We start from the raw sequence: 25,705 nt of genomic DNA on the forward strand, positions 1-25,705 counted from the left end.
TACTTTTAGCTACACACCCTGAATAACCATGCAGATTAGCTGATCTGACTGAAATCTGACTGGATTAGCCACTTGCTTGTTTCGGGAGTGAGATTCAGACATGACTGCAACCAAAGAGATGAGCAGGACTACCAGGCAACTGGTATTGATGAAAAGGAAATCAATATGGCACCATATCCCTCTCTGTTCAGGTGTACTTTAAAGGATGTGAGGATTGCATGTTTATCTTTTGCTTAATGTTTCTATGTAGTCTATAATTGTATAGCCTTTTATGTATACATTAAATTGAGTTTTCATCCAGGGTTACTTGAATTTATTTTTGAGGGGGGGGGGGGGATATCTTCTAATATAAACCCATCCCATAGTGTAACATCTTTCCAACCCAGGGAGGGCAGGATACAAGAAATGGTTCTATGGCTACAAGCCTCCACCAAGTCAGACACAGATGAAGCCTGGCCCAATGTCCACAGAAGTGAGGAGCTACAAAACTTAGTGTGGTGTATTCCATGACAATAATAGGACCATGGGCCTAAATGCTTTTCCTAGCAGATGACCCTGACTGCAATATTAATGTTCTGTTACATAGAATAAGCAGTTTTATCCTATGCAAATACTGAATTTATTGATCTGGTATGAAGAAGCATTATGTGGGGTGGCACTGTATATCCTCATTCAGGATACATTAGGCTGAATATGTCCATCCATGACTGCAACGATAACATGCTTAAGAGCTTATCTGAGCAGCCACATTGATGTGAAGAAATTGGATCAGTGTGACAGCAATTGGGTGCGAACTGGATACGTTTACACACTCCAATGTGTCAACCATGTAGGTTTATTGCAAACAGAAGTACATCTGTAATACTGAATAGTTTCGGGGGTCTAAGGGCCCATTTCCACTAGATGCAAATGTGTGTGCATTTTCTGCACACAGATTCACATAGCAATGCATTTCAATGGGCCTGTTTCCACTGTATCCATAATTTGCATGCAGGAAAAAAAAATATAGAAAGCAGTGCAATAAAAATTTCAGATGCTGCATGGCATTTGTGTTCATTGCACATTTTGGTGTGCGTTTTCGTGCATGTATATAGACACAAAACAAAAACAAACAAACAACAACAAAAAAACGGAAAAAAAAAAATGAGGGATTACGCATGGAAAAAAAGGATACATATGCATGCGATAATGCATCCAGAAAATAGTATGCAAATTTGCATGCTTGTAGTGGAATCTCATTCACACAGAATCGTAAAAAAAAACATTATAAATAACTAGCTTTTTACAAAGCAATTTTCCAATGTGCAGGAAAGTGATTTTAGAGTGATAGCATTTTGTGATTCTTGAACATTAAAATGCAATCACTCCAAAAATGCACGCAAGTTTGAGATTTCAGCAAATCGCATCACTGGTGATTGCTACAGTGTGAACACTACCATTGAACTGCATTGCCATAGAGCTTTTTCAATCGCTAGCGATTTACAGAGAGGCTGAAATTGCTAGTAAAGCACTCCAGTGTAAATGAGGCCTTAGTGTACCCCTATCTCAGTGTAAATACAGTGCAACTGGTGGAGGGGGGGGGGGGACACTGCATTATATGCAAGAGCTGGATATCACTGAACATCAAAATATACAGCAGCATCTAGATCTCTTTTTTTTCTATTTTTCCCAACAGTACACCACCAGATAGACTAATCTTACGGCAACATTCTTATTTTATAGTAAATAAGTAAGGAGTCATCTGCATTTGTGGTTTCCTTATATTGAAAGTCTTTTCCAGCCTGGATTGAAAAAAAAAAAAAAAAAAAAAAAAAAATCAGCCCCAACCATTGATGCACTGCCAATAATGACCTAGCCGTACCTTTGATCTTCTCAACATGCTTTGCTTTAAGATCTGGGAAATAATCTAAATAAAATGCCAAGGCCTCGTCAGCAGTAATGCTCTGAAACTTAAATTTGTCAACATATGCCTGAAAAAAAAATAAAAAATCAAAAAAAAAAATCAATGCACTAGTTTCAACTGATAACTAAAAAAAACCTACAATTTTATGCATTAGTATGAAGTAGCAGTCTGTTAAATTATAATTAAAACGAACATGTAAATTGTGTATACTATATATTTATAATATCTCACACATGGGCTCAAAACTGCACGCACGATGCACATTGTGTGCAAGAGCTCTATCTGCATATTAACGTTTTATCCACTACTCTACACTATACCCTACCCATCCACTGGGTTTGTACCGGATACTGTATGGAGGGGATATATAGCTTCAGGGAAGGGTCAGTTTCCACTACACGCGGATTCTGGAAGCAGAAAAACGGACTAATGAATGCCTAGTTTTTATTGCATCCAGAATCTGCATGTAGTGGAAATAGACCAGCATCCAACATGCACATGACCAAAGACAGAGGTGAAGACCAGATAATACTATCTGCAAACAACATTAATGGGGCTGTACATCCTTTATCAATATAATGGAGGGGGAAGGGTCATAAAGTTTTAGCCAATCATCCAAACTGGTATAATGGTCTCTTGGCTGCCAAATTAGGGCAGCTTAATATGACGTAATTGCCTATAGGTTAATGAGATCAATAGTGTTGCTATGGCCGCACCCCGCCCTGTGCAACTCCTGCAGGAAGTATATGACCTAGTATTTACAGTCTTCACAATTATTTCACTCTGCTTTCACTGCACAGATAGCCAGAAAGTCTAATACATACACACTCAAAACATTAAAAATGTGCTAAGTACATTCCCCACAGAAGATATAACATGCAGAATACCTTAAATTAATTTTTGTGATCTAAAGTGCCTTATAAAAAGATCACACAGCCTTTAAAGCGGGATTGTCACCATAAAAATCAAATTAACAGAAACTTGTCTGAGTGCACTGGCGTAACAATAGGGCCTGCAGGGGAAGGGGGGGGGGGGAGATTTCCCCTCTCCCCGCCGACTGTGGCCACGGCTTTCCCCTCATGCTACCAACCCTCCAGCCCCCACAAAACGGCCCCGTGCGGGCACGGGGGAGGGGGCCCGCTCTGAAAATCTGCAGGGGGGGGGGGGGGGGGCAGTGGGGCCTAGTTACGCCCCTGTCTGAGTGTATTAAGTGATAAAGATGCTAATCCTGCTTTCAAAACTTTTTCTGCTGTTATGATTTGGAGTTATCACATACCTAAGGAGCACTGTCCCTTTAGTAGTCAGTACCAAACAGTTGCATGCTGGGGGTTCTTTTTATCTAGCATATATTTCTCCTCTTCCCTTATTTCCCTGACAGCTGCTTTATCTGAAACATTATCTCCTGCTCACTTGTGTTTACCAGCAAGGCTGAGGTGACTCAGCGATTGGAGGAGAAAAGAAAAAAAGGTTAAGGGCAGAAATGACATCAGGATTTAGCCTAAACTGTGGGCAAAAGACATGACCCCCAACAGGAACAGAATTCTCTTCATTTACTATATACCATTCACTGAAATCAAACTGTGGACAGTACAATACATGTGTTATGTAAGTAGATCAAGTATTTATCTACTTATATATGTGTTTTTTCCCTGGCATAGTATGGCTAATCCTACTACTTTAAAGAGGAACTCCAGTGAAAATAATGTAGTAAAAAAAAAGTGCTTCATTTTTTACCATAATTATGTATAAATGATTTAGTCAGTGTTTGCTCATTGTAAAATCTTTCCTCTCCCCGATTTACATTCTGACATTTATTACATGGTGACATTTTTACTGTAGGCAGTTTATGTAGCTGATCCTAGCTGTTTTGGCTGTTAGAGACAGCTATATCAGCTAATTCCTGTCTGCGAACCTTGTTACATTGTAACAAACTGCCAAAAGTACCGCGGTACTCAGAGCTTCTTGTGGGAGGGGTTTCAGCACAAAATCAGTCATACAGCGCCCCCTGATGGTGTGTTTGTGAAAAGCATATTTCTCATGTAAAAGGGGTATCAGCTACTGATTGGGATAAAGTTCAATTCTAGGTTGGAGTTTCTCTTTAAGGTATCAACTTTACCTGCAGGAAGGCAGTAAACTTGCTTTGATCTCCAACAAGATGAGCAAGGTAAGACACAAAACAGAATCCCTTTTCGTATGGTGTTTCATTATAGGTGTCATCTGGATTAACTCCTAGAAGAAAAAAATACAATTAGGCTTATGTGATGAGGAAAAAAAAAAAAGACCTAGTACAAAAAAGGTCTCAGTCCTTTTACAGTAAATCTATTGCGTATAGTAAAAAAAAAAAAACTCCACCAAAATATTTACATTTTGCTGCTTCAGTGATATAGTAAGGGCCTACTTCCACTGGGGAGCCGCGATTCCAAATCGGACGTGGCACCTGTGCTGTTGCAAAGCTGCAGCCAAATCACTATATCCGTGCCATAGATGGCTATAAAGATTCAGTTGCATGCGGAGGTAAACTTCATCAAGCTGTCCACATTGCACTGGCATGCGATTAGGATGGCAAGCCTATTGACCGAATAGTCAGTGTCTCCCTGCTTGAATAACATGCAGGGAAAGAATGCCGATTCCACACTAGTGGAAACTGGCTGTAAGCTTGCATGCATAAAGATCTGAACTGAATTTTTGAAAGAATAGAGTGGAGTGGGCTTTCTGACTCCCCACAGGAATATAAATTGGGCATGTGTGCAATACATAATGTCTAGGAGTAGATTAGTTTGTTGACCCTTTCTTTGTGCAAGGGTTAATTTTATCTTTTTTGTGTGTGTTTTAGAGGTTAGAGGTTTAGCGGCTTTAACCTGAGCCCCATCTGCTCCACTTTATTCAGCACTGGACTAGACACAATTTAGAGGCAAATATAAGGTTCAGTTTACTTGCAAATAACCACATTTTGGATTTAGTTTTCTTTTAGAAGGCCCTAAAACTTTTTTGGGGTAGAATATTTAAAGTGTACCTGAGACAAAAAAAAAAAAAAATCATACAGTGGAGGAAATAATTATTTGACCCCTCACTGATTTTGTAAGTTTGTCCAATGACGAAGAAATGAAAAGTCTCAGAACATTATCATTTCAATGGTAGGTTTATTTTAACAGTGGCAGATAGCACATCAAAAGGAAAATCGAAAAAATAACCTTAAATAAAAGATAGCAACTGATTTGCATTTCATTGAGTGAAATAAGTTTTTGAACCCCTACCAACCATTAAGTTTTCTGGCTCCCACAGAGTGGTTAGACACTTCTACTCAATTAGTCACCCTTATTAAAGGACACCTGTCTTAACTAGTCACCTGTATAAAAGACACCTGTCCACAGAATCAATCAATCAGACTCCAAACTCTCCAACATGGGAAAGACCAAAGAGCTGTCCAAGGATGTCAGAGACAAAATTGTAGACCTGCACAAGGCTGGAATGGGCTACAAAACCATTAGCAAGAAGCTGGGAGAGAAGGTGACAACTGTTGGTGCGATTGTTCGAAAATGGAAGGAGCACAAAATGACCATCAATCGACCTCGCTCTGGGGCTCCACGCAAGATCTCACCTCGTGGGGTGTCAATGGTATTGAGAAAGGTGAAAAAGCATCCTAGAACTACACGGGAGGAGTTAGTGAATGACCTCAAATTAGCAGGGACCACCGTCACCAAGAAAACCATTGGAAACACATTACACCGCAATGGATTAAAATCCTGCAGGGCTCACAAGGTCCCCCTGCTCAAGAAGGCACATGTGCAGGCCCGTCTGAAGTTTGCCAATGAACACCTGAATGATTCTGTGAGTGACTGGGAGAAGGTGCTGTGGTCTGATGAGACCAAAATAAAGCTCTTTGGCATTAACTCAACTCACTGTGTTTAGAGGAAGAAAAATGCTGCCTATGACCCCCAAAACACCCCGTCCCCACCGTCAAGCATGGGGGTGGAAACATTTTGCTTTGGGGGTGTTTTTCTGCTAAGGGCACAGGACAACTTAATCACATTAACGGGAAAATGGACGGAGTCATGTACCGTGAAATCCTGAACGACAACCTCCTTCCCTCTGCCAGGAAACTGAAAATGGGTCGTGGATGGGTGTTCCAGCACGACAATGACCCAAAACATACAGCAAAGGCAACAAAGGAGTGGCTCAAGAAGAAGCACATTAAGGTCATGGAGTGGCCTAGTCAGTCTCCGGACCTTAATCCAATAGAAAACCTATGGAGGGAGCTCAAGCTCAGAGTTGCACAGAGACAGCCTCGAAACCTTAGGGATTTAGGCCTGGAACCCACTGAAAACAGCAAACGCAAAACGCAACCGCTAGCGTTTTGTCTGAGCGGTTTGCAAGCGGATTCATGCACGTTTTTGGTCGCGTTTTGCAACAGTATTTTTTTGCTCATCGGTTGTGTAGCGTTTTGCGTTTCGCGTTTTTATCCTGATTGGTCCTGTGAATTATTTTTAATTTTGTTACAGTGTGCTGAACCGCAAAACGCTAGCAAAACCGCTCAGTTTAGGTTTTGCTGAGCGTTTCTGCTAGTGTTTCAATACTTTACATTGAAGCGCTAATGCTCCCAAAATGCTGCAGGTCCTGCGTTTGCGTTTCTGGGAAACGCAAATGCTCCTGTGGAAGTTGCCCCATCCATTAACATCAGCTGAGCGTTTTGGCAAAACACTAGCGTATCGCTGCGCTGCCAAAATGCTCAAAAAACCGCTCTTGTGGGTTCCAGCCCTTAGAGATGATCTGCAAAGAGGAGTGGACCAACATTCCTCCTAAAATGTGTGCAAACTTGGTCATCAATTACAAGAAACGTTTGACCTCTGTGCTTGCAAACAAGGGTTTTTCCACTAAGTATTAAGTCTTTTATTGTTAGAGGGTTCAAAAACTTATTTCACTCAATGAAATGCAAATCAGTTGCTATCTTTTATTTAAGGTTATTTTTTCGATTTTCCTTTTGATGTGCTATCTGCCACTGTTAAAATAAACCTACCATTGAAATGAAACTGTTCTGAGACTTCATTTCTTCATCATTGGACAAACTTACAAAATCAGTGAGGGGTCAAATACATATTTCCTCCACTGTACATACTTGGGTCTTCCTCTAGCCCCATTTGGCCTGATCACTTCTGCGCCATCCTCCGCCTCCTGGATCTTCCATAGAAGCTATCGTTATTTCCGGCCAGTTGGGGCTTACCGTATATGAACGGCCCACCCGCCAGCTTTCTGCACCTGTGCGGGTGCAGAACTCTCCTGAACGCGGGCAAAACCGGAGAGCGCACACAGCTGCACTGCGCCAACTGGCCGAAGATACCTGGAGCCCTTACGGAAGATCTAGGAGGCGGAGGACGGCACAGAGGGAGCGATCAGGCCAAAGAGGGCTGGAGAAAGCCCCAGGTATGTATGAATCTTTTTGTTCTCTTTTCATCTCAGGTACACTTTAAGATATAGCTTCGGCCTTGTTTGTCTGTGTGGTAGTGCACACTGCAGCCTTCTCCAAAAATTCCAGCTCCTAAATTAGGGCTGGTGCACACCGAGCGGCTTTTTCAGCGTTTCTGCAGCCGCTTGCGGCTGCGGATCCGCTTGGTCAATGTATCTCAATGGGGTGGTGCACACCAGAGCGGGAGGCGTTTTGCAGAAACGAAAAATGCCGGAGTGAGGCATTTTTTGGATTTCGGATGCGTTTCTGCCTCAATGTTAAGTATAGGAAAAACGCAAACCGCTCTGAAAAACGCCTGTTCAGAGCGGTTTTGCCGGCGTTTTTGTTACAGAAGCTGTTTAGTAACAGCTTTACTGTAACAATATATAAAATGTACTATACTGAAATCCGCAAAACGCCATAGAAAAATAAGAAAAGGCGTTTCAAAATCTGCTAGCATTTTGCGGATCTGCTAGCGGTTTTTGGTGTGCACCAGGCCTTACTCTACAACACTATTTTTTGTTGCCACTTTTTGTTTAATGGCTTGTGACAAGCTACATTGATTTATATGGGACTTGAGCCTTTATACACGGTTATACTAACATGCCACCACTGGACTTGGAAATATAAGTATAGCCTGCACTGCTAGCTTTGCTCCATGCTTGTTATGCTTTACGCTGTCTGATACAGTAAAGGCAACGCAGTCGCCACTGCTGGCCCGGAGGGACTCAGAAGAACAGTGTGAAACAGGATGACTTCAGGGGGCAAGTTAAACGCATTTTGTTTTTAAATTTAAGATTTCCTTTAACGTGGATTCAAGATAAAAACTTTTACTACTCATTGCATAGTTGTGTTCCTTTCATATAGTTTATAGGGCATTCCTCAAGCCAAATACTTTTTTTTGTTTTAATACTCAAATTCCCTATAAACTAAACAAGTCTCGCCCACAGCTCCTTTTGTGCCTTGGCACTCTTAGAGCAATGTAGTAAGGGCTTATGAGAACTCAGTCTGGGCAGGAGGTGTTACTAGCCATAGATTTCAGAGGCAGAGGGGAGGAGGAGAGGGGATTGAGCTGAGAGCTGGAGATGCTATCAGCTTGCCTGTGTAATGCGACAAGCAGAACATGGCTGCTGTCATTGTATCACAGGAATAAATAACCATAAACTGTTGAAGCTGTTTGCAGCTAGATTTGTTGTGCAAACTATCTAAATTTTAGATAAGCTATAGAGACAAGTTACTTGTTATAGTTAGTTTTTCACCTCGGATCCGCTTTAAGCATTGGAGAGGGGAGGTTAGCGTTTGGCAGAGGAGAGGTTAATGCTCTTCTGATGAAGTTACATAGTTATTTGGGTTGAAAGACATACGTCCCCGAGTTCAACCAGAGAACAAAGTACCACACCAGCCTGCTCCCTCACATATCCCTGTTGATCCAGAGGAAGGCGAAAAACCCTTACAAGGCATGGTCCAATTAGCCCCAAAAGGGAAAAATTCCTTCCCTACTCCAGAAGGCAATCAGATAAAATCCCTGGATCAACATCATTGGGCATTACCTAATTGTAGCCATGGATGTCTTTCAAAGCAAGGAAAGCATCTAAGCACCCTTTAAATGCAGGTATAGAATTTGCCATAACTACTTTCTGTGGCAATGCATTCCACATCTTAATCACTCTTACTGTAAAGAACCCTTTCCTAAATAAATGGCTTAAACGTTTTTTCCTCCATGTGCAGATCATGTCCTCTAGTTCTTTGAGAAGGCCTAGGGACAAAGCTCATCCGCCAGGCTTTTATATTGCCCTCTGATGTATTTATACATGTTAATTAGATCCCCTCCAAGGCGTCTTTTCTCTAGACTAAAAAAACCCAGTTTATCTAACCTTTCTTGGTTCTTTCCTCAATGTGTTGAATCAGCTCACGGGTCACCAAGGCTAATATGCATATACCCCAATAAATAAATCAGTGCTACACACCAGGTTCAATCTTGACTCTTAGCTTGTTTAATGGATGGTCTTCTCCTGTCGCATCCATATGCTGACGAAGTAAGGCCCTTCCCGTGGCTGCTTCCAGACAGGTGTATGCAGCGCCTGCAATCAGGATTAAACAATGATATACTTAAGAGAACCATAAATCACTGTATTCTAACATAATTCTGGGGCAGATAAAAAACAAACCCTGTCAATTGCAGAAAAGCAGTATATTTACTTCTTAGATAGAATATATATATATATATATATATATATATATATATATATATATATATATATATATATATATATATATATATATATATATATATATATATATATATATATATATATATATATATATATATATATATATATATAAAAACAATACCACTTTAAAAGGTTTACCATTCAACTCGGTGCTTATCCTCCGTTGAGCATACATTGTGAAGCCTTCATTTAGCCAAAACTCTCCCCAGTTAGCATTGGTCACCAGGTTTCCAAACCAGCTGTGAGATATTTCATGAATAATGACATCAGCCAGAGAACGATCACCAGCCAGCAGACAGGGGGTGACAAACGTAATGCAGGGGTTCTCCATGCCTCCAAATGGAAACGACGGCGGCATGAACACAACATCATACCTGAAAATTCAGATTGTTAGGTCAGCCACGCTTCACAGTTCATTTACCGTATGTATGTTTATTAGCAGAGGTAGCTAAATGGTATAACTGCAAGTGGCACCACAGAGGAGGTACAAGCAGTCATAGTTCTACAACGGTCAGGGGCAAGTACATATGTAAGATCTGCAAGGATAGGCTAGCAAATAAGGAAATGTGTTGGTTATGATAGTTTAAAGAGAGAATGGAAACCGAACAGGTAGGACCCGTTTCCACATGTGCCTGGTATGCGTCTCTGAACCGCGTACCACCACTTGTTTCAGTGTGTGCAGGCAGTGCCATACATGGCTATAGGGAATCATGAACAGGACCAGAAATTATGCAGCATGCAGTTCGGCTTTTTCCCCCCCTGGTCAAAATCGGCCAGTAGCCCATTGATTTCAATAGGCTGCGTTTCCCCGTCCGAATCGCATGCGGAGAAATGCTGCAAGTTTTGTGTCTGTGGAAATAAAATAGGGCTCGGGAAAAATGGGAGGAAAAGGTGGTGCTGGGCACCTGGAAAAAAGAGAGGACAAAAACCACCTACAGAAAACATGTACAGGTCCTTCTCAAAAAAATTAGCATATTGTGATAAAGTTCATTTTCTGCAATGTACTGATAAACAGACTGTCTATATATTTTAGATTCATTACACACAACTGAAGTAGTTCAAGCCTTTTATTGTTTTAATATTGATGATTTTGGCATACAGCTCATGAAAACCCCAAATTCCTATCTCAAAAAATTTGCATATTTCATCCGACCAATAAAAGAAACGTGTTTTTAAAACAAAAAAAAAGTCAACCTTCAAATAATTATGTTTAGTTATGCACTCAATACTTGGTCGGGAATCCTTTTGCAAAAATGACTGCTTCAATGCGGCGTGGCATGGAGGCAATCAGCCTGTGGCACTGCTCAGGTGTTATGGAGGCCCAGGATGCTTCGATAGCGGCCTTAAACTCATCCTGAGTGTTGGGTCTTGCGTCTCTTAACTTTCTATTCACAATATCCCACAGATTCTCTATGGGGTTCAGGTCAGGAGAGTTGGCAGGCCAATTGAGCACAGTAATACCATGGTCAGTAAACCATTTACCAGTGGTTTTGGCACTGTGAGCAGGTGCCAGGTCGTGCTGAAAAACGAAATCTTCATCTCCATAAAGCTTTTCAGCAGATGGAAGCATGAAGTGCTCCAAAATCTGATAGCTAGCTGCATTGACCCTGCCCTTGATAAAGCACAGTGGACCAACACCAGCAGCTGTGGGTACTCTTGACACTGGACTTCAGGCATTTTGGCAGTTCCCTCTCCCCAGTCTTCCTCCAGACTCTGGCACCTTGGATTTCTGAATGAAATGCAAAAGTTGCTTTCATCCAAAAAAAAGGATTTTGGACCACTGAGCTAGTGCTGCTTCCCTGTAGCCCAGGTCAGTCGCTTCTGCTGCTATTTCTGGTTCAAAAGTGGCTTGACCTGGGGAATGTGGCACATGTAGCCCATTTCCTGCACACGCCTGTACACCGTGGCTCTGGATGTTTCTACTCCAGACTTAGTCCACTGCTTCCGCAGGTCCCCCAAATTCTGGAATCGGTCCTTCTCCACAATCTTCCTCAGAGTCCGGTCACCTCTTGTTGTGCAGCGTTTTCTGCCACACTTTTTCCTTCCCACAGACTTCCCACTGAGTTGCCATGATACAGCACTCTGGAAACAGCCTATTCGTTCAGAAATTTCTTTCTGTGTCTTACCCTCTTGCTTGAGGGTGTCAATGATGGCCTTCTGGACAGCAGTCAGGTCGGCAGTCTTACCCATAATTGCGGTTTTGAGTAATGAACCAGGCTGGGAGTTTTTAAAAGCCTCAGGAATCTTTTGCAGGTGTTTAGAGTTAATTAGTTGATTCAGATGATTAGGTTAATAGCTCATTTAGAGAACCTTTTCATATATGCTAATTTTTTGAGATAGAAATTTTGGGTTTTCATGAGCTGTATGCCAAAATCATCAATATTAAAACAATAAAAGGCTTGAACTACTTCAGTTGTGTGTAATGAATCTTAAATATATGAAAGTCTAATGTTTATCAGTACATTACAGAAAATAATGAACTTTATCACAATATGCAAATTTTTTGAGAAGGACCTGTATTGTGTCACTCACAAGTCCTCACTTCTGGCTGCAGCTCTATATGCACAGTGACATGCTCACGGTGATTGACACACGGAACAAAGTTCCAAGTAGTACAAAAAAAAACATGAAGATGAGTAGACCGGGCACTGTCCTGTTGTCAGCATTTATTTACAGCATGCAGCCAAATGACATATGGTGATGAGCAAAAGCGTTACATCAAACCTGTCAGAAGTCTTGCATCAGTACAATCATAAGTGCATCCAGTAAGACTTGCGTGGAGGGACGTGGTGACCAGGGAAAGAGGATTTGCACAGCAGCCGTTTCGTGCTCTGCAGCGCTTGCTCACGTGTGTATCCGAGCGCACGTGAGCAAGCGCTCATCTTTATGGTTTTTGAAATAAAGTATGGCCCAAGCCAGGGTTCACAAAACAAAAAACAAAAAAAAAAAGTGCACAAAAGCATTCACCACACATCTAAGGAAAATCAATGGAGAATCTCACTTTGGCTATAAATTCGCATTTTCACATGCATGAAGAAGGTGTGTGTGTGGTGGGGGGTTCTGGGGAAAGGAAAAAAAAAAAAAAAAAAAAAAAAAAAAAAAAAGGCGCACAGAAATTTGCACATTAATGTGAAAAACCACATGCAAAGATAAAAAAAAAAAAAAAAAAAAAAAAAAAAACGGCTTCCTTTACAGAGAAATTGATGGTGCAGGGGCACCCACAAATGTATGGCACAAGTCATTCCCAGTGCAAAGATGCGAACAGAACCAAGTTAATTTGGATGATGCAACCATAATGCTTACGTCTAGATTACACTAGGTTTTGTTTAGTTAAAATAATGCAATGGTTAGTATTTAATTTTACATTACCATACATTCAACATGGACAGTTTCAAAAGAAGGTAAGAGAAAGAAGAATATATATATATATATATTTTTATGTATACACTGAAGAGGTTCTATTCAAAAAGTATGTACTATTCAATAGTACATAAAAAAGGTTTTCTTTTGCAATATAAGATTAGTGTTAAATGGCTGTGTTTGTGATAGAGTTTTGTTACCCATTAACAGAAAATTCCACTTACAACTTGTCTCCCATAAGTCCAACCATTTGTCCATGTTGTGGGAGACTGGCAAAGTGATAAAGTAGGGAATTGCCTATGGGGCGAAGTACTGAGGGAACTTCGGGCGTCCCATGACCACTAAGGTAGCTGTGAAGATCCTATAGGTATCCTGGAAACTCGCAGCTAACAGGGCTCTTATGTTACAAAATGGCAAGGGTGGCTGAGAGGGAGTCCCTTGGAAGGACCCAATAGGGGCAAGGGAAGCCCATTTCTGATACACAGGAACTAACAATGACATAAAAGCACACATTCAAAAATGCATATACCAACGCATAATGAAATGGAGGAAAATGCATACAGTGTAGAGCAAGGCCTTATAAAATAAACCATACATATATTAGTAGGATGAAAACTGCAGATACTTACCTGCCCCATACATATGGCCCAAACAGTTTCTCGCCTACAGTTAGGAACTCTTCTATAACACCATCATATTCTTTTTTCGCAGCTTCAATCAAGCATGGCTCTGCCCAAACTCTGCTCCTAAGAAGATAGCAGAAATCTTTGTTGTAGCAGTGTCAGTAAGAGAGTGTAAAGGTGGCCATACACTGGCCCGATTCGCGGCCATTTCGACAGCAGATTCGATCCTGAGATCGAATCTGCTGCCAATCGTTCGCGCTAAACGCACCCGCCGATCCGATTTCCTCCCGAAATCGGATCGGTCCGTCGATCGCGCCGTGCGGGAAATTACCCTCGATCGCCCGCGGGTAGGGAGCGCGTCGCTAGCGGCGGCCAATCCGATCAGGTATACATTACCTGATGCTGGCTCCCGGGCGTCTTCTCCGCATCTTCTCCGCGCTGCACCCGCTCCATCCCGGCGCTTCCTGTCACTGCAGTGACCAGGAAGTTCAAATAGAGGGTGCTCTATTTGAACTTCCTGGTCAGCGCCGGGATGGAGCGGGTGCAGCGTGGAGAAGATGCGGAGGAGATGCCCGGGAGCCAGCGTCAGGTAATGTATGCGCGGGGGGGGGAACAGGCGGCAGCGGCGGCTCCACAGATTGTGATCGGTTTCAGGCTGAAATCGATTCACAATCTGTTTGCAGTAAAGGCAGCCATACGATCCCTCTCTGATCAGATTCGATCAGATAGGGATCTGTCAGCTGGTCGATCTAATGGCAAATCGACCAGTGTATGGCTACCTTAAGTACGCTCTGGTAAGGTCTCCTCACTGCATACCTTGGCCCCACTTCAGCACACACAATATCTCCAACGACCAGAGCCACAAGATAGGAAGGAATGGCCTTTGTCATTTTGAACATAAACGTGTCTCCTTTTTTCTCCCAGATGTCAGCACTCATAATTGCTGTGAAACCCTCAGGGACCTTAAAATAGACACACACAAAGAGAAAAAAAAAAAATCTAAGGGTAAAGTAACTCCCAGAAGAAAAATAAATAAGTAAATAAAAAAAAAAAAAAAAAATATATATATATATATATATATATATTTTTTTTTTTTTTTAAATTTAAGGCCCCTTTCACACTGCCGCGTTGCTTTACCCCGTTTTGGCGCAGGTTAACGGTACACCAATGAAAGTCTATGGGGCATTTCATACCTAGCATGGTGCAATCCGCTGGAAATGCCCGATGTAACACGAAAGCAAGAGCATGCATTGTTGGGCAACATGCACTGCGACCGGAAGTCATACAAGTCTATGAGGACGCAGTTTTGTTTTTTTACATTTTCGGTATTCATCAATGAATGCCATAAGATAGCTGTGTAAAGTAATCTGGAGGCAGCGTTGGTGTGGTTATCGCGCAGTAGAAAAATGCCGCATGTAATGTTTCGCAGTCAGATCCCGCCCACTGATGTTCATGCAGTGAATGAATGCCATCCCACAGCCTGTACTGAATTCTTCCAGTTGTCAGCAGACCCACAGGAGCAGTTGCCAATGGTTATTAATCTAGAAGTCACCATTTGCTAGTGGTTCTTATTCTAGAAGTGACCATTTGCCAGCATCTCCCGCAACCTTTTAAAAATGCATAGGTAATCCAGAGGCATATTTATAGAATGTATTTATAATTAGGCCACTATTCTTTAACATTGTGTGCCATTTTAAACATTTTACTAAATAAATGTATGGTAGTGAAGTTATGAAATGTACAACTCTAGTTTTTGGTAAACCCATTCTACTTGAAGTCACCCATTTAGACAGCCTATAACAGTATAGAAAGTGGAGATCAACCTCAACAGCTGAACTGAGTTGTTGGCTACTCGAGGCATACACTTCTACTCAATATAGGAGAACTTTGTGCTTGCACTCAGAGTTTTAGCTGCACACTAGTCAATCATTTTCCAGCTTTGCTATACAACACCACCTTTGTTGAGATTTTCAGGGCTTATACTCCATCATATGCCTAACCTTAAATGTGGCCATACACAGATTTGACCAGATAGATTTCTGTCAGATGCCTATCAAGTCGAATCTGACAGGAATTTATCTGATGTGTGCCACACACTAGGAACAGATTTCCAATAGATTTCAGAATGAAATCTATTGGAAATCGATCTAAATGCATTATTGGACCATTAGATCCAATGTAACTCTATGGGCCATCGATCTGCTGCCAGCAGCAGATGGACCTAGATTTTCCATCCTGTCAGATAGATCAAAATCGGCCACAAATCAATTGATTTGATAGAATCGATTTCCTATAGAATCAATCGATAGCTGAAATCTAACAGCTGCCTAATCTCAAAAGCTAACTTTAACTTCCCCCAAGCAAATCTCCCCAACCTTAGCATGTGCCTGGCAATGACCCATTTCTGATGCTCATCTTTAACCTTTTAATCCTACCTGTAACCAGGGCTGTGCAGTCGGTACAAAAATCTTCCGACTCAGACTCAGTTTATGAAGCCACAACTCCGACTCCAACTCCGTGTACCCAAAATGGCCCCGACTCCGACTCCTTACTCTAATACTTAACAGGGCTGTGGATTTTGTACAAAAATCATCCGACTCCCGACTCCTCAGTTTATGAAATAAACGACTCCGACTCCGGGTGCCCAAAATTGCCCCGACTCCGACTCCACAGCCCTGCCTGTAACGGTACCTGCAGGGCCATGTAGACTCCATCTTCACTAATACGGACTCCATCTTAGCCAATAACAATGCGTACATTTGCAAAGCACTTCCTCTGCTTTTAAGTGTCAAGTGAAGACACCTAGGCATTGTAATATGTGAATACATATCCTGAAAACATGAAAGCATCAGCTTTGCTTTTAGGGTATCGCCTTCACGGAATGTGATCATTCCAGACAGACACACACTTGTATGTGTATAAGGCTATTGTTACCCCGGAAATTGGTGTATCTAGTGTGTATTAGTAATACAGGAAACGGTCTGAAATGTGTGAATAGACAAGAAGTGGTGCCTTTATGGTACAAAAAGGATGTCAACCCATTTTATAGAAACGTTCAAACCAGGGCTGTGGAGTCGGAGTCGTGTAGTCGGAGCAATTTTGGGTGCCTGGAGTCGGGAAAAAAATGCACCGACTCAGACTCCTAATTTGGACTGTAATTAAAATAGAAAATATGATAAAATGTTCTATTTCTCAGATAATAGTCATTAAAAATAATGTATATACAGTATATATACAGTAATACAGTGATGTGAAAAACTATTTGCTCCCTTCCTGATTTCTTATTCTTTTGCATGTTTGTCACACTTAAATGTTTCTGCTCATCAAAAACCGTTAACTATTAGTCAAAGATAACATAATTGAACACAAAATGCAGTTGTAAATAATGGTTTTTATTATTTAGTGAGAAAAAAAAACTCCAAATCTACATGGCCCTGTGTGAAAAAGTGATTGCCCCCCTTGTTAAAAAAAAACAAAACTTAACTGTGGTTTATGACACCCGAGTTTAATTTCTGTAGTCACCCCCAGGCCTGATTACTGCCACACCTGTTTCAATCAAGAAATCACTTAAATAGGAGCTATCTGACACAGAGGAACAAATGAGAACAAAAGTAATTGCGATCTTTCAGTCTGGTAAAGGTTATAAAGCCATTTCTAAAGCTTTGGGACTCCAGTGAACCACAGTGAGAGCCATTATCCACAAATGGCAAAAACATGGAACAGTGATGAACCTTCCCAGGAGTGGCCGGCCGACCAAAATTACCCCAAGAGTGCAGAGAAAACTCATCCGAGAGGCCACAAAAGACCCCAGGACAACATCTAAAGAACTGCAGGCCTCACTTGCCTCAATTAAGGTCAGTGTTCACGACTCCACCATAAGAAAAAGAGACTTTTCAAAAACGGCCTGCATGGCAGATATCCAAGGCGCAAACCACTTTTAAGCAAAAAGAACATTAAGGCTCGTCTCAATTTTGCTAAAAAACATCTCAATGATTGCCAAGACTTTTGGGAAAATACCTTGTGGACCGACGAGACAAAAGTTGAACTTTTTGGAAGGTGCGTGTCCTGTTACATCTGGCGTAGAAGTAACACAGCATTTCAGCAAAAGAACATCATACCAACAGTAAAATATGGTGGTGGTAGTGTGATGGTCTGGGGTTGTTTTGCTGCTTCAGGACCTGGAAGTCTTGCTGTGATAGATGGAACCATGAATTCTACTGTCTGCCAAAAAATCCTGAAGGAGAATGTCCGGCCATCTGTTCGTCAACTCAAGCTGAAGCGATCTTGGGTGCTGCAGCAGGACAATGACGCAAAACATTTCAGCAAATCCACCTCTGAATGGCGGAAGAAAAACAAAATGAAGACTTTGGAGTGGCCTAGTCAAAGTCATGACCTGAATCCTATTGAGATGTTGTGGCATGACCTTAAAAAGGCGGTTCATGCTAGAAAGCCCTCAAATAAAGCTGAATTACAACAATGCTGCAAAGATGAGTGGGCCAAAATTCCTCCAGAGCACTGTAAAAGACTTGTTGCAAGTTATCGCAAACGCTTGATTGCAGTTATTGCTGCTAAGGGTGGCCCAACCAGTTATTAGGTCCAGGAGGCAATTTCTTTTTCACACAGGGCCATGTAGGTTTTTAGTTTTTTTCTCACTAAATAATAAAAACCATCATTTAAAACTGCATTTTGTGTTCAATTATGTTATCTTTGACTAATAGTTAACGGTTTTTGATGAGCAAAAAAATTTAAGTGTGATAAACATGCAAAAGAATAAGAAATCAGGAACGGGGCAAATAGTTTTTCACATCACTGTAGCTGTGTTCAGTCCACAAAAATGAAATAAACCAATCAAAATGAGTTACTTGTGCTGCTTCAATAAAGCAGTCCCCATATTTTTAAAGTCAGATATACACATCTGATTGTGACTGTATACATGATGTGGACACAGGAATACAAAATAACATCTATGCTGTAAGCATAAAGCCTGATGTGTAGCCATGTCACTAATAGAGATGGTCAATGAGATGGAAATAATTCTGCATTGATGCTGGTTTCTCTGCATTGATGCATGGAGATTTCTCCATGCACCAGCTTTTCTATACACACTGACTGAGATCCCATTGTTCCACCATTTGTTTATAGATACATATATGGCATATACCTGCTTTATCAGGTTCATGGCTACATTTCATATAGTCGGCATTGGACGCACAGTTGGGGCGCCTGGACGTTGTTCATTTTTCCCTAGACGAGACTGGCTGGGCTTCTTAGTCCCACAGCCTCCTCTTACCATCTTGCCCCCTCCTTTGTGTAGGTGTGGCCTGGAGAATGTGTATACGTCTGCGTGCCCTGTGATGCTGCTTGTTTGGCCGCGCCTGTCGTCGGCTGCTGCGCCCGCCCACCCCGCTAGTGGATGAAGCTGATTGCCTCTCTCCCTCCCCCTAGGGGGCTGGGCCAGGTGGGGCGGGCGCCGATTGGCGGGTCTGAGTATTTTAGATGGATGTGGAGTTGTGTGACCTATCTGTGCCACGCCCCCCTTTGAGAAAGCCGGAAGACCGGCGAAACATGTCAGGACAGCGTGGCTTGGCGTCCTGAGGCTGTCCGCACCTGCCTGCCATATCACCTTGCGCTGCCTGACCACTTCATCCCCAGGCTGGACCCTGCTCTCCCCAGCATGTCTCTCTATCTTGGAGTGGGATCCTAGAGATTTTGCATGCAAACCACTCGTGGAGCAACGTTCTACACCGGCTGTTTGTTACAGGACTGAGCTGCCTTTATCTTTCACATCTTCCTCTGCATATCCGGATTGGAGCTGATGAGACACCACTACCTGGTACTGTATGTAATGCCTAGTTTGGAGTATATGTTATGCTCACGCCTTGCTCCGTATGTTGGCAGCTTACAGTGTCTCGCTCCTGCTCATGCTGTGATGAACTCTGCTCTGTGCTTTGCTCTTTCGCAAATTTGCAGCTCATTGTTGCTTCCTGTTGGTGCATTTTGGAACTGTTTGCCATAATAGGAGTATTGGATAAGAACTGTCCTGGTCTGGCTAACCACTCCCCTCCCTATACTTGCTTGTCTGCTGTGCTGGGTTCGGCTAATCCTTTGCCCTGCATTTACCAACTACTGATATTGAATGGACTTTCCGTCTGGGAACCTTTATTGGAACCATCCAATTCTAATTAGCCGACATCTAGTTTTTAAGTCGGAGCTTTCATTGTCATCATCATTAGGGGGCCAGGAATGTTTGGGTATGTGCAAATGTTGGTATGAGTGGGCAGTGTGTTGACAGTCACTGGGCTGTTGCTGTTGCTATTTTAAATGTGTGATCTTTTATTGTGTATTCTATTTTGATAATTAATAAAATATTTTTGATACTTTTCTTTAAAACAATTGTCTTGGTTGCTTGGAGCATATGCCCCGCAGTGGTACCTCCTAAGTTGTTTCGCTAATTTCATTTTTGCGAGGCAATGCTCCAACTAATAAATCATTTATTGTGACCGGATCGTTGCCCATAGGGGGCAATACCCAACTTTTGTGGGTTAATTGGGACTTAGTCCCTGGGCTTCTATCCGGTGTTCACATTGTGTATGGTGGATTACCTGTGTGTTGGGGATGCTGCGCTGGGATGTACTGGTGTCACAGGTGGAGAGAGATTGCTCACAGTCGCGGGGCGATAGGGTGGCCCATCAGTTGATTAACGGGGGCTTTAGGAAGCTTACTAAATTGTACGAAAAGAAATCCAGATTGCATTGGAATCTCAAATACAACAAAAGGTATCTAGACGATCATTTTGCACCTATGTGGTTGCGCTTTCAAGTGTTTCCCCATAGAAATAACATTCCACAGGAATTTAAAAACAAATGGGAATCCAACTTTGAAATGTGTGCCCAGGTGTGTCTCACCCTCATGAGTGAACTGGATGGAGGTGATCTGGATTTAGTCGAAAAAGAAATTGAGGTGGTGAGTAGAGTTGGGCGAACTGTTAGCGCAACTGCAGCCGAACTGTTCGGCTGCCCAACCTGTCATGTGGCTGTGGCTCTTACTACTTCCGGGTCGCAATGACCCGGAGTAGTACGTCTGCGCTGGCACGGCGGAGCGCGTCCTAGATCGCGCTCCCGTTGCCGGGCACTCTCTGCGCATGTGTGTGATGTCATGAGTGAGGATTGATGAACGGGGATATCTCTTCACCCAACTTTTTCGGAAGGATACTTCAACTAATTCTTTGTTACGGGCCGATAGCTTCCACCCTGATCACACAATTAGGGGCATCCCTATGGGCCAATAACTTCGTCTAAGGTGGAACTGTTCACAAACTGTGGACTTTAAGAGGGAGGCGGATAACCTCCGCGCACGTTTTCATGCGCGGGGTTACCGTGACAAGCATTTAAAACGGGCCTACCAACGAGCCCATATGAGCAGCAGGGACACTCTACTCGGATCGTCCGCGGGGATTAAACGAGGATCTGAGGTGTTAAGATTCTGCACGCAATTTTGTGCACAATCTACATTGATCCAACGTATAATGGACCGTCATTGGCACATTCTTACAAATGACCCTAAACTCGTTAATATTGTCCGAGAAACCACAAATAGTTATTCGTCGGGCGCCATCGTTGCGTGACAAATTGGTCGGGAGCCACTTTCAGGGTAGTGGTAATGTACACCAGCATTGTAAAGTGCTGGGTACATACACATGTGGCGGCTGCACTATGTGCCGCTACCTCCAGGTTGGAAAAACAGCTATACTTCCCAACGGAAGACTCTGGAATTTACCGCATTTTGTGAACTGTGGCACGGTGCTGGTGGTGTACTTATTGACATGCCCCTGTGGGGCGTTTTATGTCGGTAAGACAAAACGTGATTTAAGATCTCGCATGTCTGTGCACATCACCAGCATTGTGAGCAAAAACACCTCGGTTGTCCCTACGCCGGTGGCCCGGCATTTTAAATCGATGCATGGCGGTAAGCCATCGGGAATTCGTTTCATTGGTTTATATCGCATCCATCGCACGATCCGCGGTGGAAACAGTGATCGCCTGCTGCTCCAGAGGGAGTCCAGGTGGATCTTTGACCTTCGGGCCACGGACCCACCTGGACTCAATGAAACTAATAGCTACTCCTTTTTTTTGCCTCTATAAATAGGGCCCTGTTGGGCGCACGTGTGCTTTCTCTCTCCTATCTGTAATGCACCTGTGTATGCTGGTCTAGTGTCCCCCATACTTCAGGTTCTCAGTACCCCACATCGTGTTATGTGGAGAGTCTAAATGGTAGTAAAGGAATAGTGATTCCTTATTTTTAATGGTGATGGAGATTTCTCCATGCACCAGCTTTTCTATACACACTGAGATCCCATTGTTCCACTATTTGTTTATAGATACATATATGGCATATACCTGCTTTATTAGGTTCATGGCTACATTTCATATAGTCGGCATTGGACGCGCAGTTGGGGCGCCTGGACGTTGTTCATTTTTCCCTAGACGAGACTGGCTGGGCTTCTTAGTCCCACAGCCTCCTCTTACCATCTTGCCCCCTCCTTTGTGTAGGTGTGGCCTGGAGAATGTGTATACGTCTGCGTGCCCTGTGATGCTGCTTGTTTGGCCGCGCCTGTCGGCGGCTGCTGCGCCCGCCCACCCCGGCCCGCTAGTGGATGAAGCTGATTGCCTCTCTCCCTCCCCCTAGGGGGCTGGGCCGGGTGGGGCGGGCGCTGAGTATTTTAGATGGATGTGGAGTTGTGTGACCTATCTGTGCCACGCCCCCCTTTGAGAAAGCCGGAAGACCGGCGAAACATGTCAGGACAGCGTGGCTTGGCGTCCTGAGGCTGTCCGCACCTGCCTGCCATATCACCTTGCGCTGCCTGACCACTTCATCCCCAGGCTGGACCCTGCTCTCCCCAGCATGTCTCTCTATCTTGGAGTGGGATCCTAGAGATTTTGCATGCAAACCACTCGTGGAGCAACGTTCTACACCGGCTGTTTGTTACAGGACTGAGCTGCCTTTATCTTTCACATCTTCCTCTGCATATCCGGATTGGAGCTGATGAGACACCACTACCTGGTACTGTATGTAATGCCTAGTTTGGAGTATATGTTATGCTCACGCCTTGCTCCGTATGTTGGCAGCTTACAGTGTCTCGCTCCTGCTCATGCTGTGATGAACTCTGCTCTGTGCTTTGCTCTTTCGCAAATTTGCAGCTCATTGTTGCTTCCTGTTGGTGCATTTTGAAACTGTTTGCCATAATAGGAGTATTGGATAAGAACTGTCCTGGTCTGGCTAACCACTCCCCTCCCTATACTTGCTTGTCTGCTGTGCTGGGTTCGGCTAATCCTTTGCCCTGCATTTACCAACTACTGATATTGAATGGACTTTCCGTCTAGGAACCTTTATTGGAACCATCCAATTCTAATTAGCCGACATCTAGTTTTTAAGTCGGAGCTTTTATTGTCATCATTAGGGGGCCAGGAATGTTTGGGTATGTGCAAATGTTGGTATGAGTGGGCAGTGTGTTGACAGTCACTGGGCTGTTGCTGTTGCTATTTTAAAATGTGTGATCTTTTATTGTGTATTCTATTTTGATAATTAATAAAATATTTTTGATACTTTTCTTTAAAACAATTGTCTTGGTTGCTTGGAGCATATGCCCCGCAGTGGTACCTCCTAAGTTGTTTCGTTGATGCTGGTTTATGCAAATGTATGCACTCTCTTTGCTCATGAAATCAAATAAATTGATATGATAAAATTTGGTATGGTGACTATGAATTAAAGGGTACCTGAGGCGAATTAAAAGAAAAGCTTTATACATGCATGGGGCTTCATCCAGCCCCCTTCAGGCCATTTGGTCCTTCGCTGTCCTCCTCCACCACCTGCATCTTCTGCTATGAGTCCAGGTAATTCAGCCAGTCAGAGCAGTCTGGCTACGTGCCGCTTCCACAGCCAGGAGCGTTCTGCACCTGCACAATAGTGTTGCGCAGGTGTAGTATGCTCCCGGCAGCGGAGTGTGCGCATGCGCACTACACCAGATTGGCTCAAGTACCTGGACTCATAGCAGAAGATCCAGGTGGCGGAGGAGGACAGCGAGGGACTGATTAGCCTGAAGGGGGCTGGAGGAAGCCCCAGGTATGTATAAAACTTTAATTTCATCTGTCTCAGGTTTACCTTGTTACACAGTAGTACTATACGCTACATATGCACTCCCCACAAAGCTGCAGGGAATCCACTGAGAATGTTGAGCACATTGAACACAGAAGTGTTGTCTATCACCCATAAACCTTTTTCAGATTGTGCATGAAGAATGTGTAATAGAGGAAGAATCTCCTCATTCCCCTGCAGAGTACCTGCACATCATTCTTACATGTACCCACAGTTACATTGCCTAGGGCCTGATAGATGTTCTTTGTTCCGGTCTGTACCTTTTACAAGTACTCTTACCAAGGACTAGTTTTAGCCTAAAGGGAATAAATATAGTAGTCTACATATCCTTCTCACTTCAGTTGTCTTGTAAAATTCCTAAGCGTTGGCAGTTAAGAGACAAATTTCACGTTACATACTGTTAATCAACAAAATTGTAATATGCAAATTAGAGGAGTCGGAGTCGAGGAATCCTAAACAATCGGTGGATTTTTGGACCGACTCCACAGCCCTGGTTCAAACCTATAAAAAGACAGCCGTAACATTAAACCAATGTAATGCCTTAAGAGATTGCTTTCCAATCAGCTAACATGTCCTCTCACTCAATTGCAAAGTTTTTTTTCTGTTTTATTCCTTTATCAGTAAGTGCCTTATTGTGTGTCATGATTACTGCTTGTACTGAATTACTAATTTTGTAAATATTCTTTTGTGTCCTGTTCCAGCCTTTGGAATGTTTAACAAGTCACGCAGATCCTGGATGCAGAAAACTGACTCCAATGAATGTCTATGGGAAATATTGCATCAGAAAAATCGCGTTTAGTGGAAACAGGCCCATAGGCATTCATTGGAGTCAGTTCTGCATCCAGAATCCACGTGCAGTGGAAACAGGCCCTGAGCAGTGTTCTGTGTTTTGATCAAATCATTTGCATTCCCTAGAGAGACTGGAGTATGGTGCCATTGGTGCCAGTATGGCATGCTTAGCTGTGTTTCATTGCTATCTGTGTGAAACTGCAGTATGCTGTAGAGTCGGAGCAATTTTGGGTACCTGGAGTCGGAGTAGGTAGTTCCAATAATCTGAGGAGTCTAAATCGGATGATTTCTGTACCAACTCCACAGCCCAGGTAAGAATTAGACTATGGAGTCGGAGTAATTTTGGGTACCTGGAGACGGAGGTTTCATAAAAGGTTGATTTTTGTACAGCCCTGGCTAGAAGACCATAAAACCACTGTATGACTGAAGGGCCATACCAAAATCATGCAAGTTCCTGCTAGATTGAGGTAGCCCTGTGTATTCAGAAGACTGTTTCATTTCTAGATGAAACAAGTAATATAACACTGCCTGTGGCAAACTGATGGAACTAAAGTATTCCACACTTTATCAATATGGAAAGGAACGGTTGGACCATAAAAATGGAATTTTCCCAGACTCACAGCTTTTTGTAAACCAGTCTCAAAATGTACCATGAATCGATGAAGTTTTATGTACCCAAGACTAACCTTGATGTTTGCAGAATAGGTGCTCTTCACAGCAGGTGTGTCAAAGCATGGAAAAAAGCCTCGGTTCAAAACAGCTTGGCCCTGTGTGTACATGTAAGGCTTCTTCTTCCCGGCCGTCTGTTCTGGTTCCAGCCAACAGACCTGGGAATACAAAGCACAAGAATTGCATTGAAAGAAACACCCATTACACATCAGCAAAATATAAAAGAGAAATCTAAGGATAACAATATTAGAGCTGCAACTACTGAATTACTGGTGAAGGAAAATCAGCGTCACTATGTCTGCACTGCTTAGTGAGCAGCTGTCCTACAACAAATATGCAAAGTTGAGAATTCTAAACTCCACAGCTTACACAAGTGTTACAGGTCAATAAGTTGGTCAATGTACCAAAAGTTTTATTTGTTCTTTGTAGGCTGCATTCTTTAGACTCCTAACTGCCTTGGCAGGCATTCAGAAACAAAAGTGTGTGGACTGGAGAGATGTAGAGAAACTATGAGAAGAGGCGCTGTGTGCGTAATAGG

The 25,705-nt window shown here is 42.8% G+C and overlaps 1 protein-coding gene across 1 annotated transcript in view; it reads right to left on the reverse strand.

The window, feature by feature from the left end:
- RNPEP (arginyl aminopeptidase) overlaps positions 1-25,705 on the reverse strand; it is a 43,060-nt gene that overhangs the window by 6,253 nt on the left and 11,102 nt on the right. Inside the window, exons 2-8 of the mRNA XM_068266128.1 lie at positions 25,185-25,325; positions 14,374-14,519; positions 13,564-13,680; positions 9,713-9,948; positions 9,311-9,424; positions 4,020-4,132; positions 1,862-1,970 (exon numbers count right to left, since the gene is read on the reverse strand). Of these exons, the coding sequence (XP_068122229.1) occupies positions 1,862-1,970; positions 4,020-4,132; positions 9,311-9,424; positions 9,713-9,948; positions 13,564-13,680; positions 14,374-14,519; positions 25,185-25,325 (976 nt within the window). The remainder of the gene's footprint in view (positions 1-1,861; positions 1,971-4,019; positions 4,133-9,310; positions 9,425-9,712; positions 9,949-13,563; positions 13,681-14,373; positions 14,520-25,184; positions 25,326-25,705) is intronic.

This window comes from Hyperolius riggenbachi, chromosome 2, assembly GCF_040937935.1.
Source record: "Hyperolius riggenbachi isolate aHypRig1 chromosome 2, aHypRig1.pri, whole genome shotgun sequence".
Lineage (NCBI taxonomy): Eukaryota > Metazoa > Chordata > Amphibia > Anura > Hyperoliidae > Hyperolius > Hyperolius riggenbachi.